The sequence below is a fragment of the Pelobates fuscus genome, chromosome 1 (assembly GCF_036172605.1).
Source record: "Pelobates fuscus isolate aPelFus1 chromosome 1, aPelFus1.pri, whole genome shotgun sequence".
Classification (NCBI taxonomy): domain Eukaryota; kingdom Metazoa; phylum Chordata; class Amphibia; order Anura; family Pelobatidae; genus Pelobates; species Pelobates fuscus.
This window is the reverse complement of record NC_086317.1, coordinates 142,953,525-142,971,295: the sequence shown is the minus strand read 5'-3', so window position 1 is coordinate 142,971,295 and position 17,771 is coordinate 142,953,525. Positions and strand designations below refer to the sequence as shown.

General features: G+C 39.2%; 1 protein-coding gene across 1 annotated transcript in view; it reads left to right on the top strand.

Moving 5' to 3' along the window:
- The first annotated feature begins 810 nt into the window (after positions 1 to 810).
- Positions 811 to 17,771, top strand: part of CAPZA1 (capping actin protein of muscle Z-line subunit alpha 1) — a 72,543-nt gene continuing 55,582 nt past the window's right edge. Inside the window, exon 1 of the mRNA XM_063450771.1 lies at positions 811 to 917. Coding sequence (XP_063306841.1) covers positions 879 to 917 — 39 coding nt within the window. The 5' untranslated portion in view covers positions 811 to 878. The remainder of the gene's footprint in view (positions 918 to 17,771) is intronic.

Sequence of the window (17,771 nt, the reverse complement as noted above, 5' to 3'; positions counted from 1 at the left end):
CCGTACACTACTGATCGTATCTTGCCTCGTGCAACCAACTGATCGATACGTCAGCATATGCACGTACACATGCCACGTGGTAATCTCGGCCTACTAAATTTATTTTTACCGAGATTCCACCACAGTAGTATGACATTCCCAGTTGAAATGTCTTGCAGAACTAAAACATTTTTTTTTTCTTAATTTCTAATATTTTAAAATATTTTATTCATATTAAATTATGTTTCTTAGCTAAATATTTGATGTTAAATGAATGCCTATTTCTCCTGAATAAAATTATATAAATGGGTGCACTTAATATAAAAAGAGGTGAATTACGATTGAACAGAGATATAGTTATATTCCAGTTTTTGTTAACATTTTATTTTGATCAAAACGCGTACATTTGGCTCAGTCCTTAAGGGGTTAAAAATAAATAAAAATAAACTAGGGCTGGCACCCTAAGGAACTCTAAATTTTTACTTCACCACGGTGCTACCAAAATGTTGGCTTCCCTTGATAGACAGGTAGCCAGATTTTATTTTATTTTTGCACAAACAAAACTCTTTCCCCAACCCTGTGAACTGCAAATCCGATTGCAGATTTTAGGCTAAAATGGCCAAACAGTGACCATAGCTAAGACACAACATTTTTCCAACTCAGATATTTGTATTTCTGTATTGGCCGAACGTTTACTATTTTACTAAAGCGTTTTGTATTCAATTCCCAGTTTAGCCAGCAGATCTCCCCCCTCCTTTAATGCTGGCAAGCACTGCCTCCACCAATATGGCGGCGGGAGCTGTCACTCCTCTCCTGTCGCTGGCTGACGGAAGTTCCCCCTCCCTTCCCGTGGAGCTTTGCGCTCTGCTCGCAGCGAGGCTGGGCCAGTTGGAGCCAAGATGGCTGACTACGAGGATCGGGTGTCTGATGAGGAGAAGGTAAATACCAACCGCGCCCGAAACGCTGTAGACGTTTGTCAGTAATTATATTCCGTGTCTGCTGCCACGGCGCAGGCTGGGACACGGCTATTCAAGTTCCTGCTTTTATAAGTTCCACTTCCTCCCTGTTTAACCCTTACACTGCCCGAGCAGTGACAGCTCTAGCTGCAGGCATGGCACCCAGTGACCTGCCAGGGGCTGGAGGACTGCCACTCCCAGCACTCCTCAGCAATGTGGGCTGCTGTCCATAAAATGTCACTGTCCATCCATTGAGTGAGCAGAACAAGGCCTGGCAATAACAAGGGACAGCACTTACCTGGCTGACAAGGCTCCCACCTGCCATTCCTGGGTTTACCTATAAATATAGCCTGAACAGGTGACTGCCAAATGTGTGTACTTCTTCAAAGTATCTGTCCCAAGATTATATTGTACATTCAATTATTATTGTAGCGCTGTATTATAGGTGGACTACAAGACAGGTTGGACGCACAGGTGTTGAGCGCCCTGCTCCAAAAAAAATCTGCATTCTAGAGTTATACGCTCCTCGTTTCCACTTGTTCAGTACTTACAATAAATCTGTATTCATTTTTTGTGTATTTACATACATACACACCTATACAACTTTACTATATCTCTATGCACAACGTACGTATTGTTATGAAAAGTTATCGTTCTTCATATGTTTGTTTTGTTATAGTTTAATTGCTATATACTGGATGGTCCATAAGTAGGCGTACACTATAGTCTTCCAGTACTGCTTTAGAATCTGCTTTCTAGGTTCTCCACTCAAGTTCGGTGTCAATCATTCACAATAATAATTTTATCTGCCCGCCACTCGTCTTTCCAATTACCACTCTGTGTAAATGCTTGACATTTAAATGCCACTTTGTTGTTTGTGTGTTCCCATATAATCTGTTGTAATGAATTTAATTGATTCACCTGTATACATACTAGAAATAATGTTTATACCGTTTAAACGTAACTTTTATTTATTTAAAAATGTGTAACATTTTAAAAGCAAAATGTATTGAAGTTCTATATGGATAGCTAGAAGATTCAAATGGCAGTGCAGTTATATACATTAATCATAAGGTTTCTACTGATGGAATTAAAGCAAACCTAATACAAATATGTAGTGCAATAAAGATGGGTGTTACAGAGAGCGAAAGATAAGGACAGAGGAAAAATCTGAATTGTCCTGAAATATATATATATAGTGTCTAAGCTTCCAAAATGAGTTATACCTGCCAACTACAACTGCAATAAAAATATGGCTAGATGCCCCAATTAGTCACTCTACACCCAAGCTGAAAATCACAAATATCAAAAACAAACAATAAAGAGAAAATTATAATAATCAACCAACGGTAATAAGCTAGCATAAATATAGAACACATACGTACACAACTTTAATACTTCTCCATGCACAACCCATATATTGTTATAAAAAGTTGTCACTTTTTACTTTGTTTTTGTTACTTTAATTGCTCTCTCTTTATCTATTTGAACATTTGTTTTACTAGTTGCTGTCACATAATTTTAAATTATGTGAAGGCTGTGTTGCATTGGTTTATAAATGATGTGAAAAATCAGAACACACTAATTGATCAGTGTAGCAGTTACATATAGCTATTGTTGTTGTTGTTATATTTGTATAATAAGGGTTATTTTTATTCTTGTCCACCAGACGTTTTCCAGACTGATTACACTTGTGCAGAATAAGGTTCTTGGTTCAGCCTAACCTATGTGAACTTGGTGTAGTGTTAATAGATGTTTTCCCTGCAAGTTGTAGCTTGCCACTTGCACAAAATATACTTCCAAATCATAGTTCTCTGTACTACTGTGTAGTACATGTTCTCTGACTCTACAGTATTTCTGTGTGTGTCCACTTCTTAGGTTTCTTCTAATTATAGAACAAATGTCAGAAAAGGAATCTGGGGTCTCTATATAGCTTACATCTGCATACCGCTTCCTGAATAAATATCTATACGGGAATAATTCTTATGCAGACGAGTAGCATAAGCAGAACTTTTAAGCAGCATTTTAATGTTTTCCATAATCTCTGTTATAGTTATAAAGTCATCTGTCCAATTTGTGTACTCTCAAACACTTAATGTCTTCAGTTGCTTTAATTGTAAGAATAAGTTTTAGTATTTTCCGTAAAAGATATATTTTTTTTTATCATTGAATGCTAATTACTATTTCATTAGCATTGATGGAACAGATTTCACTTTACAACAATTGTAGAAGGTTTTAGAGATTCTGTCAGTTTAAGTGACTAAACTAATATGAAACATTCTTACTTTTCGTTTCCTGTATTTAATGGCCTATTGCAAATAGAATATTTTTAGAATATAAATTAGTGAGAAATTCAGTAAAGAAATCACTGTTCTTTCCAGAGCTTCTGTTTTTATAACAAGCAAAAATGTTTGATGCTCAACTAGTTGGATGCCTATTCCTGAATCTCTGCAGGGTAATTTGCCAGTAATTCTTTACTTCCTGTGTTAGTAAAGCAAGAATGTGCATGTTTCAACATACATATTGCTGGAATTCTTTACATTCAGAGGAGAAATTGCAACCAGTATAATGAGTTCCTGTTGAGAAATGCATTTGTCCATTGTCTGCTGCATTTCTTACATGGTTTGTGTTTTACTTTGATATTTTTTTATTTATTTCCTCAGTCTGTTGTCTGCAGATATTTGTATAATTTAGGAAACATGAGACAAATCATGATCTGCTTCGCTTATCCCAGAGGAATACAATGATGGTTCATTAGAGGAAATTTAAAGGAACACTCCAGGCACCATAACAACTTAATTGAAATGTAGTTATGGTGCCAGGAGATCCTTGGTACTTTCTAACCTGAAGGGGTTAAAACATTCTCGAACGGTTTAAAGGACCACTATAGGCACCCAGACCACTTCAGCTTAATGAAGTGGTCTGGGTGCCAGGTCCTGCTAGGATTACCCCTTTTTCTATAAACATAGCAGTTTCAGAGAAACTGCTATGTTTATAACAGGGTTAATCCAGCCTCTAGTGGCTGTCTCATTGACAGCCGCTAGTGGGCTTCCACGCTTCCGCACTTCTCACTGTGATTTTCACAGTGAGAAGGCGCCAGCGTCCAAAGGAAAGCATTGTGAATGCTTTCCTATGGACTGGTTGAATGCGCGCGCTGCTCCTGCCGCACATAAGCATTCAGCTGAGGAGAGTCCCCCGCCCAGCTCTGGAGAAAGAGGTAAGTTTAACCCCTCCCTCCCCCCAGAGCCCGGCGGGAGGGGGTCCCTGAGGGTGGGGTCACCCTCAGGGCACTATTATTATTATTATTATTATTTATATAGCGCCAACAAATTCCGTAGCGCTGTAGTGCCAGGAAAACAAGTATGTTTTCCTGGCACTATAGTGGTCCTTTAACCTTAAAGGTTGCATCCAGTACCTGATCTTCCTCTCCCCAGTGCATTCAGGTTCTTCTATTGACTTATTGGGTGCATGGAGTGTTGCTGGGCAGGGGTTTGCTGTTTGGCTAGAGCAGTCAACTGACGCTTTAACCCAGTAATTACCTCCCCGTTCATAAAAGTATGTAAGTCACCTATGTTTTCAATTTGGCAATTTGTATTTTTGTCTGAAAGCTGACGTTTTCCTTGAATTCTCAAAATTTCAAGCTATAATAAAGAGTCAATATTCAGCCTAAACACAGTCAGATGTTCTATTTTGCAGAATTAGTAGCCATAGCTTACTAAAGAAGATTTGGTGCTTTTTATAAGCATGTACCATAATCCCCACTGATTTTCTACTTTTGTGGTATGAGGTGGTTATGGACCAAGTCCCTCTACATTTTGTCAAAAAACTGTGGATTTCTCGATACTTCGGAAGTGAACATAAAAAAGTTCCACTTCCTTTTTATTTGTCCACAACATATGGGTAAGCCAAATTATGAGGCTCCAATTGGCTGTTAAAAGTCTTGGTATATCATTCTCCTGGAACTGTAAAGATGCGGCATGAAAGCACAGGGGAATCCTAGAAGCTGTCTATACTGTAACAGAATGTATAGAGCATGCATGTAGCTGGACACCAGGGCAGATTGCTTGATCCTATGATCTCTCCTTACCTTCGACAGAGATGCACAGCAGCGAAGGGAACATTAAATCTCTTTAAAATATGTGAGTGTATTGTTTTTGAGTGATTGGCTAATTGGGTGCGTGGAGGTTGATCTTAACCTCTAATAAGGAGCCTTTTATTTTGTTCTATGCAGACTAAACAGTAGGATATTGCATGTTAGGCGTGAGGGACAAATGGGTTAATTATGTATGAACAGTAACGAGGAAGGTATTTTGGAATGGAAGAGTGGATGCAGATGATGCTGAATCCTGCAAAATGCATTTTATTATAATTTTATAAAAATTATTCAAAATTGGACATGGAAAACATGTCTGTTTTAGGCCAAAAATCTATACAATTTCTGTTAGTGTTTGGAATGTGATTTAACCCCTTAAGGACACATGACATGTCTGACATGTCATGATTCCTGTTTATTCTAGAAGTTTGGTCCTTAAGGGGTTAAAGTACAGAATACCAAATTATATACTTTTCTTTTTGAAGATTTGTGGTTGGGTGGCTTTTTGTTTTTTAGTACCCCTGCTGAGACTAAAATGGTGCTCTTTACTCCTATCTAAAGTGAGCTGTGCGATATCTGTTTTGGACCGAATAGATATGGTTCTGTGTCTGTGCATGTTTTAATTGCATGTTTTTGTGAGATATTGAGGTTTAGGTAACAGCGAAATAAACATTGAATTGCAATTATTTTGTCTTCTCTGTATACACATAGGTATAGTATAGTCAGTGTTTGTACAGTAGTACATCTACTGCAATTCCAGGGATCTTTGCATATTTTGCAAAGACCCCTGAAGTTAACATCTCAGTTTAGGGTCTAGAGGCAATGGCATGCAGTTAAAGGCACGTTGACTTACCTGATGCTGTCCTTTGTGGCCACTGCTATCTTCTTCTGGCAAACTTTCGTTTTTTGATGCTTTATCTGCCAAGGGCTGTGTCTGTGCTCCATTCTTGTGCACCAACAAGAGAACAGCACTGAGGCCTATGGAAGATTCTGCTGGAGCCTCTATAGATCACATCTTGCAATGAGTGAGACGATGCCTGACGGCTGTTGTAATTGGACAAAAGTTGATGGTGGAGCTCTGTATTTTGTCAAATGTTGTGAACCTCAGACTTGTCCAATGAAATTCAATTCAGTCAGCATGAGTATTTTATAAAAAAATACATCTTTATACCTATACAGATATATAGACTGTAAGCTAGTTTGAGTAGGGTCCTATTCAACCTATGGTTCCTGTTAATTTTTATTTTGTAATTGTCCTATCTATAGTGAAATCCCCCCTTCTTTTAAAATTGTAAACCGCTACGGAATCTGTTGGCGCTATATAAATGCCAATTATAATAATAATCTTCAATGTGAGTGTCATTGAAGAAAGGTTAAATTATATGTTCGACACTCCTCACTTACCAACCAGGTTCCGTTCCTACGACCTGGTCGTAGAACAAATTGAGAGTTAAGGAATTACCCGCTCTGTTGCGTTCTTCTATGTTCGGGGAAATGTCTCTGTACATAGATGAACGCAACAGAGCAGGGAATCCCTCTAATCTACGTTCGGGGAACTGGAGGGCGGCTCATCTTAAGGTGGTAGAAGAGGGAGTTGAGAGATTTTCTTGTGTAGTGTATTAAATTCGGGAGGGGGGCAGTGCATTTAATTGGGAAGGGGAGGCAGTGTATTAATTTTGGGGCAATGTATAGGATTTGTGGGCAGCATATTAGAATGGGGGGAAGGGGCTGTGCATTAGATTGCATGGAGGTGCTGAACGCTCCCCATTGAGATGCTGACTGGCTGCACAGCTTTTTGCCACACATGCACAATAGCTTCCTAATGCTTTCCTATGGGAAAGCATTGGGTTGGCTGAGATCATCAAGTTTGATCTCAGCCAAAGTGAAGAACACACTCATAGGACTTCAAAATCAACAAGATAACGTCATTTGTTTTTTGTACAGCTGTGCAACAGCATACATTCACCATTTCAGTCCCATTACCAAACTTTTCTTAATATGTCAAGGTAGTTAAACTGAAACATGGGTTATATGCAAATGCAGGTCTCCTTATAATTTGCTCTTTTGTTTACATTGAAGCCCTACAAGCGTGAGGACGTCCAGTGTCCGTTAAGCAAACTTTTTTATACTATACTTTTCTAAATAAACGTACGTTTCAATGAAAACTGAGTTGTTGTTTTTTTTGGCGGCCTCTATACACTTAAACCTTGTTTATTTGGCCCGTGATAGCCTTTGAGTTTGACATGCTTGGTCTACATGTTTATTTTACAATAGCATTTTTAGTTTTGATGTAAGACATTTGTTAGCCTCTCAGAAGTGCCTACTGCTGTTATTTTTACTGTTAATTGGACACTCCACTGACCCCCAAAAAAGGTTTAGTATATATACTCCCAATACAAATGTGCATGCATATGATTATGCATTTGTTCCAATTGGGTTGTATCTAAAAACTGCTTACAAAAGCTACTGATCTCTTGTCTGCAACTTGTACAATCACAAATTTCCCAATGCAGTTTAATGAGCTGTCCTTGCAAGACAAGTGCTCTGGGCATTTGCTGCCTCTTGAGTTTAGCTCCACTGAGCTGAGCAACAAGAAATAACAGCACTTTAGCAAGCTTAGTTTCTTTAGTCTAAAGTGCCCATTTAACTCTGAACGTGTGTATATGCATATTAATTCTACCTGGGGAAAAAAATCCAATCTGTGTCTACTTTATTTACTCATTCTCTAAAATGCAAACGTGTCTTTGACTGTGGAATGATTGTTGGTTTCAGTATCTCAAACTGCCGAACTCCTCTAGTTTACAGAGAAATGTGCAGCTCTGGTATTAGACGCTTTATTAATGAGCAAGGAAAGCGTAAAATAACCACACTGGTTCAAGCAGACAGGAGGACAACACAATTTCTTTACAAATCTGACATAAATTGAACATGCTGCCAGCAAGCACACTCCTCTCAGGCAGCCAGTTAGTTGGGATTACAGAGATCCCAGCATGTACCAGTTTTATTACTGATAATAGTGATTGCTGAGAGCAATCACACCACTATTACTGTCAGGCAGCCAGCCTAGTAAACTCCTGTAGGTAATTAACTGTACCACCTCCCTGCCTTCAGCTGTGCTCCTCATGCAGGGACTCGCTGGGTGGGGTGACTGAAGGTTGGGAAGTGGTGCATCATTGCTGGTGTTTTCGGGTGCAATGACGGGTAGAGATGAGTAAGAAATCAGTAAATTACAAAACCAATAACAATTATCGAAAATATATAGAGCGTCGGCTCTAATAGTAGGCAGAACAGATAATCAGTCCACCCCTAGTTTTGATGTGAGGAAAATTGCTGAACATGTGCATCTTCTCTTCACTTACTTGCAAAATAATGCATGCTATTTCAGGAAGCACGTCATCCGCAACTTAGTTCACAAACAATGCTTGCTAATTATTAGCAGTGCCGTGTCTTCATCTCTGATAGTTTAGTGTGAAAAAGTGAAATCCCACTCAGTTTCTCCATGTCTGCTCCATTGCGTTGTAGTGTGTGTGTGTGTATTCTACCTATGTGAGCCTAAATTTGTACCTTCCTACCAAAGACTCCATATTATGCATCCTGTAAAATAACCAGTCTGTTCAAAGTACATTTCTGCAGAATGTAGCTCTAGCTTAAATTTTTAGGAGGAAACACACTTTTGACCGCAGTTGCAAATCTCTTGACATATACATGCAAAAGAAAACCAAAAAATGCTAAAAACACTACTATTCTTGCCTAAATTATTTTCTCTAGGAATGAATTGAAAGCTAGAGCATGCTTATGTCACATGTCTCTCGACAAACCTATTCATGTTTTCGCTAAGTCCGTTATGTATTACCAGCCTAACGGTGGCCTGATAAACTGTCATTGACACTCCTATCTACCTTATATCAGGGCTTGACAAATGTACTTTGAATCTAGAAGCCAGCTAAAAAAGTTAAGAGCCAGTTTTTTTTTTTTTTAAACTTACAAAGCTTTATATTCAACTACAAAAATAAAATTCTTAGAGACACTATAGTCACCAGGACCACTACAGCTTAATGTTGTGATTTTGGTGTCTATAGCTTGTCCCTGCAGACTTTTCAATGTAAACACTGCCATTTCAGAGAGAATGCAGTGTTTACATTTTTTCCTAGTCACCGTCACTCAGACGGTATCACCTTGCTAAGATACTGTTTTTTGTATTTTGTTCTACAATCGAGGGCTATATATAAAAAAAAGCTGCAATTCCTGCAAGGTCACAGCCTGACAGTGCAAATACCCTAATTTATTTATCCATTTAGTTATTGATTCAATTAACAACTGATGTGCTAAGGGACACAGCTGCCACTGTCCAAATGCTTTTCCAGTGTACTTTATATTTCTAGGGTACATTTATTATTATTATTATTATTATTTTATTATTTATATAGCGCCAACAAATTCCGTAGCGCTTTACATAAACAATGAGGTTTGCTTGCAAAAAAAGCATTGCTAAATGTGATGATGTAAATTATGTCTAATTTACTACAAATGATATAGAAGGGTAGAATATCTGAGGTATTTTACAGACAGTTACAGCTTAAAGGAACACTCCAAGCACCATAAACGCTACAGCGCTTGACTACTTGCTTGGGGTCAGCTGGGCACTGCTCCCTGCCTTCTCTGCTCTAGAGAGCCAAAGGCTCTTGCTAGGATCTTCCATTAGCTCTTTTTAAAGGGACACGAACACTTTAGCTTATTGATGTTGTGTGGGTGCACTGTCCCTTTTGCACTCTGCCTCCAGTGGTTGTCTCCCAGACAGTCACTAGAGGGTTTTCTGGATTGAATTGGACCTTTAGTCTGGTATCTGACGCTGGACATCCTCACGCTCTGCATGAGGACATCCAGCGTCAGATTTTCCCCCATGAGAAACAATTGATTCAATTCTTTCCTATGGGGAGGTGCGCATTAGAGCCCGCTTGTCGTGGGATGTTTGAGGAGGGGGCGGACTTCGACCCAGCGCCGAGGGAAATCGGCGCTGGCATAAGGCAAGTAAATAAAGGGTTTTTAAAAAAAAAAACACTTTATTCACCGGGAAAAAGGTGCACAAGGGAGGCAGGTGGAGCGATAGTGCCAGGAATACAGCTTTGCATTCCTGGCACTATAGTATCCCTTTAACTAAGCTCTGCCAGCTCATTGGCTGAGTGCATCAGCTGATCTGTCATAGTCTGTGAGCTAAGCCATGCACCACTGGGAAGCTTCTGGCTCTCTGACAAGTGGTGAGCAGCTTATTACTTGCATTCGCAGTGAGATTATATGCTGCGGTAGTTATGGTGCTTGAAGTGTTCCTTTTAAACGGCTCTGTAAATTTCTGGGGTATTTGCTTGCAGAGCAGTCACCCAGGTAGGTGACTGCTCTGGTCAGGAAAGGTAGTTTTTACTTACATGAACCTGTATGGCTGCCACCATCTTCTTCCGTGAGGTCCTCTTTATCTGCCATTGTTCACAGCGCTGTGCAATTTGGTGCTTTATAAATATTAATAATCTGCTAACATCTAGCTGTATTTTCACGCAGTAGAGTACAAAACTGATATCTATGGAGAATCCTGTGAGACCAAAGGGTCCACTGTAGACAGCCTTTTTTTCCGTCAGCCCAGCTTGACAGCAGTAGCTCTGCATTTTTGTCAAGCATAGGAAAACTACAAAAGTCAAAGTTTTATCTTCATTTGTTGGATGCTTTTTGGTTATGGAGATTTGGAAGGCTGGCTTGAGTTGTCTCTTTATCCACATAACTACTAACGTATGTTATTGTTGCTCCCCTCTTTTCAAAATGTGATGGCTAACTAATAGTGCTAACTATCGCTATTTCTCATGATTTACATTTTATTACTGAATGTCCCGACGCATCCAAAAGACAAAATAATTGCTTTTACCAACAAGGTGCCACACATAAGCAAGTACCTGTTTTTCTTGAATTGCACTTAATGGCAAATGCTCTAGTTCTCCAGGAACACCATCGGGCAATATCAACCAAGGGAAGTACAGAGTTAAATTTTGTGGATTCATTACCCTAGTAATCGCTCAATAGTGAGAAGTGCCCGTTCCATTTGAAGAAAGCCACATTGTGATGAAATTCACTTACTTCCTAGATAGTGGTGTGTATGCTGAATACAGTGACACGTCAAGGAGTAACAACTAAAGAGGCCTATGAACTGGGAACTACACTATGTAATACAACATTGAAAAATCACCTACAAGTTGTGTTATGCCTATTTTAAAGCGGACCTTTTTTTTTTTTCTCTCTTGTTTTTTATTTTCTTTTTGCCCCCTGTATCTTAATGACTATTGTCCCCTCCTTACCACTTGTCTTTGTTTATATATATATATATTTTTTTTTTCTTCCTTGTGCTGGATCTCAATATCAAGGAGCAGCCATTTTATTATTCTCTGTCCATGATATCTGCAGTTTTACTGAAGTATTGTGGATAAACAATTTGATTGTGCTGAAGTATTGTGGATAATCTTAATTGGCAGCGGAAACAAAACCTTACTTTACGTTCCGACTGCTATACAGAAGGGAAAGTGGTCCCTACTATTCTTTATGTATTTAATGAAAATAGGAAATAAACAAGAAGGGAGCTATGTAAAAAACGATTAGATTGTTTCTTTGGTGACTTAGCTGATTTAACTTGTGCCCCTTTTTTTTCGTGCATATATGATACATATAACATTTAGGCTAGCAATGCCACAACAGCTGTTGCCAGAGTTTTGGGAGACAAAGAATTAAATTTGCATGGTATGAATAGAATGCACATTTTTGTAATAAAAGACGATAAACAGTAGTATGTTGAGTCAGTGCGCGTGCTAGCATGGCTTATCAACTGACTGTGCTATTGAAAGTGTATAATGCTTAACTAACGCTTCCAAATTTTATCAGCAGATGTAGGTGGAAGAGGTATAATGCTATGTGATAAAACTGCATATGGTACATGGGATGCAAGAACCACTGAGTGGATGCGGTGAATCAATATAGGTACTGATGTGGTGCTACAGCAGAAACGGTGAGTGTAGCTAGCTATGGTTTGTGTCTAGGTACAGGCCTATATGGACATAGCTGATCACTGGTCGAACTGTATGCAAAACATAGGGGAAAGCAAATCAAATAAAACCATAAATTAGGCAGTGCAAAGAAATTGGCATGGCTGGGGGAAGGCTCATGTGGTGTCTTAGGCTCTTTCAGCTGATGCCCCTGAGTGGAGGGTCAGCGACCCGGTGATGCATGAGTTCTCCCTGCCCTGTAAATGGCATAAGTGGTACATGGGCAAAAATGTGACTATGGCGTCGCGCCAGATCTGTGCTCTGCTCCAGCCCTTGGTTTCTGCGTGGGTATGCGCCACCGTTCTGTAGGTTGCGGCTTTATTGAGGGTCAAGTCCTTTTTCCTTCTGGGATGGACGCTGACGTGGAATGCCATGTGCTGTGTCGGCTAGCCGCTCTTGTGTGAGTGCGGTGCTGTGTTAAGTCTCCTCAAGGCCCCCAGCCCGAGAGCGCGGTTTTGTGCATTTGGGCCACTGTTCCAAATCCCATCAATCAATGGGATTTGGAACCTAGGAAGGGGTGGGATTTATTTATTTTGGAGCAGTTTGAATGGATTTAACTAAATTAAAAGGCACTAACTGGAACGCTCTTCTTTTTGTGAAAGATTGTTCAAAGTTATAACTTTGATGTGCTCAGCTCATTACTGTTCAGTACTCTGGGCAATGCTTTTAAACTTAAAGCATTCAATTAAAAAAAGTGACTTTACGCAGTGCACCAGCGGATTTAGCAGTTTTGTACAAAGGGAAAATATGTATTTTGCTTCAACCAACTCACTGGTCTGTTACATATGCTCACACTTCTTCAAAAAGATTAAAACAAAATACTGCTAGCACAATGTATAGATCAAAAGTAGTTCCCATGAAGGTATGGTAGATCATCAGCTGTTTGCCGACGTAGAATATATCCTTAATCAGTCTTGCTGATCCGCTTTAAGGTCTGGCGAAAATTAGTTGCATGCTAATGCTGTCTGAAATGGTAGCCAGATGTTGCAGGATTTAAGATTAGAAATTAGCTGGTAATTGGTGGTATAATATGCCTGATTTTTTTTATCTGATTGGTCCATACATTGGTGTTTCCTTGAATACGTGGTGGGCACTTTTGCTCTTAAAAAAAAACAAAAAACAAAAAAAACGTGCTTGACTAAATATGTATACTTAAAGGATCACTATAGTGTCAGGAAAACAAACTTGTTTTCCTGACACTATATAGCATCCTTAGGATCCCCCCTCCCATGGCGCTGAAGGGGTTAAAACCCCTTAAGCTACTTACCTTTATCCAGCGCTGGTGACGTCAACTCCCGAGTGGAGCGGAATGCGCATGCGCGGCAAGAGCCGCGCGCGCATTCAAACAGTCCATAGGAAAGCATTTCTCAATGCTTTCCTATGGACGTTCTGCACGCTGGATGTGAATTTCGCATCCAGCGTCGCAGATGCGCCTCTTGCGGCTGTCAGGAAGATAGCCACTAGAGGTTGGATTAACCCTGCAATGTAAACATAGCAGTTTCTCTGAAACTGCTATGTTTACATCTTAAAGTGTTAAAACCTGGGGGACCTGGCACTCAGACCACTTCATTAAGCTGTGATTTATTTATTTTTTGCAACATATTTGTAAAATGCAGTGTCTTATTGACACGCATTTACTTCAAGTGCAAAAATTGCATTTTCACCATAACCTAAGCAAAGCTGATTTACTATACTAAACAAACAAAGCATACTATGATTATGTGGGGCCTGCTATATCAAGGCCCTTCACAGTCCGAGGCATTTAGTGTAAGTCTCTCAGTATTGGTACCGATTCTAAATGTAAGAAAAGCCAGCATTCCATCTCTTTGCTCTATCATCATGTTATTCGGATATATCTTTTCAGATATTTTCAACTGCTGGATTAAGAATGAAAGAATTAAATATAAATATGTGTGTGTGTGTGTGTGTGTGTATATATCTAAAATCTCTTCAGCCACTTACCTTTCTCCAGCGCCGGGGAACACTCCTCCTCCTGTCGGCGCTGAATGCGCATGCGCCTTAAGAGCTGCGCACGCATTCAAACCACCCATAGGAAAGCATTTCTCAATGCTTTCCTTTGCACGGCAGCGTCTTCTCACTGTGAAAATCGGTGAGAAGCGCCTCTAGCTGCTCTCAATGAGACAGCCACTAGAGGCTGGATTAACCCTAATGTAAACATAGCAGTTTCTCTGAGCTGAAGTGGTCTGGGTGCCTATAGTGGTCCTTTAATGCTGCTTAAACTGCATATAATTGTGTGCAAGCTTTTTAAATACCATGAGATACATAGAGTTCTATTTTGTGACACATAGAATGTGACGGCAGATAAGAACCATTCGGCCCATCTAGTCTGCCCAATTTTCTAAATACTTTTAGAGATGCCCCGAACATTTCGTCTGCCAAAAATTACTCATTTGTCCTTTTTCCTAACTGAGGTCCACTTCCTTCACTTTCATCTGTAAATACGGATAAAAATATTAATTGCGGTAGTCAGCAAGACCTTTATCCTCTTCTACATACCTTCCTTCTTTTGTTCTTAATCTACCGTATATACTAGAGTATAAGTCGAGTTTTTCAGCAATTTTTTTTGCTGAAAAAACCCAACTCGACTTATACTCGAGTCAATGTCTGTATTATGGCAACTTACATTGCCATAATACAGACAAGGGGCTGTTGGGGGCTGCAGAGAGCATTTACTTACCTTTCCTGCAGCTCCTGTCAGCTCCCTTCTTCTCCGCGCCGGTCTGGTTACCTCCCCTGTCAGCTCCCACTTTAAGTCTCGCGAGAGCCGCGGGGTCAGAGCCCATGGCAACGCTCCACGCGGCCGCAAGACTTACTCTGGGAGCTGACAGGGGAGCTGACCGGACCGGCGCGGAGGAGAAGGGAGCTGACAGGAGCTGCAGGAAAGGTAAGTTACAGCTCTCTGCCAGCCCCCCTCCTACACAGTGCACACCACTGGACCACCAGGGAATGAGAGCTCCCCTCCCTGGCCAGCTTACAAGCAGGGAGGGGGGACGAAAATAAAATTAAATAATAAAATAAATATTACAATAAAAACAAAATAATATATAAAAATAATAATTAAAAAAATATTACTAATATAACTAAAAATTAATATTAAAATAATAATTAAAAAATAATAATAAAAATGCCCACCCCCCAAGGCTCTGCATCACATACACACACGCACGCACACACACACGCACACACACACACACACACACACACACACACACACACTGCATTCATTATATACACACACTGTAAATAAATATTCAATTAATATAAATTTTTTAGGATCTAATTTTATTTAGAAATTTACCAGTAGCTGCTGCATTTCCCACCCTAGGCTTATACTCGAGTCAATAAGTTTTCCCAGTTTTTTGGGGTAAAATTAGGGTTGTCGACTTATACTTGTCGAGTATATACGGTTGTCGAGTTGTCGAGTATATACGGTAACTAATCCTTGTTTTACTTTCCTTTTCTCATTTATGTATCTAAAAATTGTTTTGTCGTTCCCCTTCCCCCCTTTTTTTTTTGACTATTTTCTCTTGTGTGTGTGATTTGGAAGCTCTTATTACTTGCTTAGCTTCTTTCTGACTAATCTTAAAGATCATTCTGTCTTCCTCACTCTGTTTTTGTTTTTATTGTTTTTTGTTTTTAATAATTATTAAATGCTAACTTTTTGTTTTTTACTATTTTGGTCACATCTGTGGAGTACCACACAGTGGTTTCTTCATTTTTTTGCTTTTACTGACAAGCCTAATGCAATTTTCTGTTGCCTTCAGCAGTGCAACTTTTAAATAATCCCATTTCTCTTGGACTCCATTTGACTGATCTAGTCTGATAATGACTCCTTTACACATATTCTAATTTTAGAAAAGTCTGTTTTCTAAAGTCTAAAACTTTTTTGTTTTTGTGTGGTGTGACTCAGTCACTGTTCTTATATTAAACCATACTGACTGATGATCACTGGATCCTAAACTTTCACCTACAGTAATATCTGATACCAAATCTCATTTTGTTAACACTAAATTTAGTATTGCCTCTTTACGAGTTGGCTCATCGACGACTTGTTTTAGAGACAATCCCAGTAGGGAGTTTAGAATATGTGTGCTCCTGGCACACGCAGCTATTTTGGTTTTCCAGTTCACATCAGGAAGATTAAAGTCACCCATGATTATAACTTCCCCCTTCGTTGTCATTTTAGCTATTTCCTCAATTAGTAGATGATCTAACTATTCTATTTGTCCTGCGGCCTATATATCACACCTACACGAGTTACTGTGTGATTACCAAATTCTAACATAACCCAAAAGGATGTTCACCTTACTAGATTGTAGAGTTTAGTTTTATCTATGAGTAAGTTCTATAATGCCTTTGCCGAAATGCATCAAAAGTTTTAACCTATTGATCTGACAATTAGGAGTCAGTTTCACTTTACTGCTATACTTATTTTTAGGAATATGGGCATGGTTTTGGACCTGTTATTCAAACAATGGCAAATAGACAGATATTAGCTACTGGACTTTTTCAATAAAACTCAAGCTGTGATGTGTATCGAATTCTTTATTGATGCATATTCTGCCTGATTTTTCAGTGGTTCATATTCTGCAGTAGAACTTTAGCGTTAAAAGCTAGTACTGATGGAATTGTGATATGATGCTTTTTCTGAATTATAGAAAGTTGATTAATTATAGGATATTTCATAAGAAATAATGAATTATGCTTTGGTTTTTCAAATGCTGGCTTGTTTTTCACAATATAGTGTTTTCTCATGTCAGCACCTGACATTTAATGCACATTTTGTTTAAGTATATACTTGAATCTAGGGCACATGTCAGTCTTTTGTTATTTGGTAAGCAGGCCTTTATGTTTCTCCCTAGGTGTGGTCTGTCATGTTTCTCACTAGAGTTCAAATATATAAAGAGTAGATCTACATTCATGCTTGTCTCTTTCACAGGCGTGTTAGTATATGTTTTGCAGTGTTAAAATTATGTGGTTTGTCATACCTTTTTATACCAGTTGCTGTTCACATTCTACAAGTGCTTTTTTTTTCTCTGCAGTTGTTTGTAGAGACGGCAAACGAAAAATGGGTTTCCAAAACAGGGATTGTAATGACAAAATCTATTGTTTAAGCATCTGTGGTAGGGAGAGATTATTAAAAGATCTCTCTTGGCACCATAACAACTTCTCATTGTGTCAGACAGCCAAAACGTTATATTCAAGGCTAATACTAAAAATATATTTTTATGCAGCGCTAAGAATGGTATAAAAATATAAATAGCAACTTTCCTAATGGGTAGAAATTCCCACAGACCTTTTATTATAAGTTGATCATTAAACATTTATGGAAGTGCATTAAAAAAATGTTTAAAACTCACTTGTTTTAGGATTACCCAATAGGAAAGCATTAATCAATGTTTTCCTCTGGGGGAAAATCTGACGCTGGAGGTCCTCATGCAGAGTGTGAGGATGTCCAGCGTCCGCTACTGGACCAAAGGTCTGTTTCTAACCAGTAAGTCTGGTAGAGTTAACCCTGAGAGGTTATTGCAGTTTCTGAGAAACTGCAATAATTACCACTGCAGGGTTAAGGGGCATGGGAAATGGCACCCAGATTAATTCAGTGAGCTGAAGTGGTCTGGGTGCCTACAGTGTCCCTTTACTTGATGT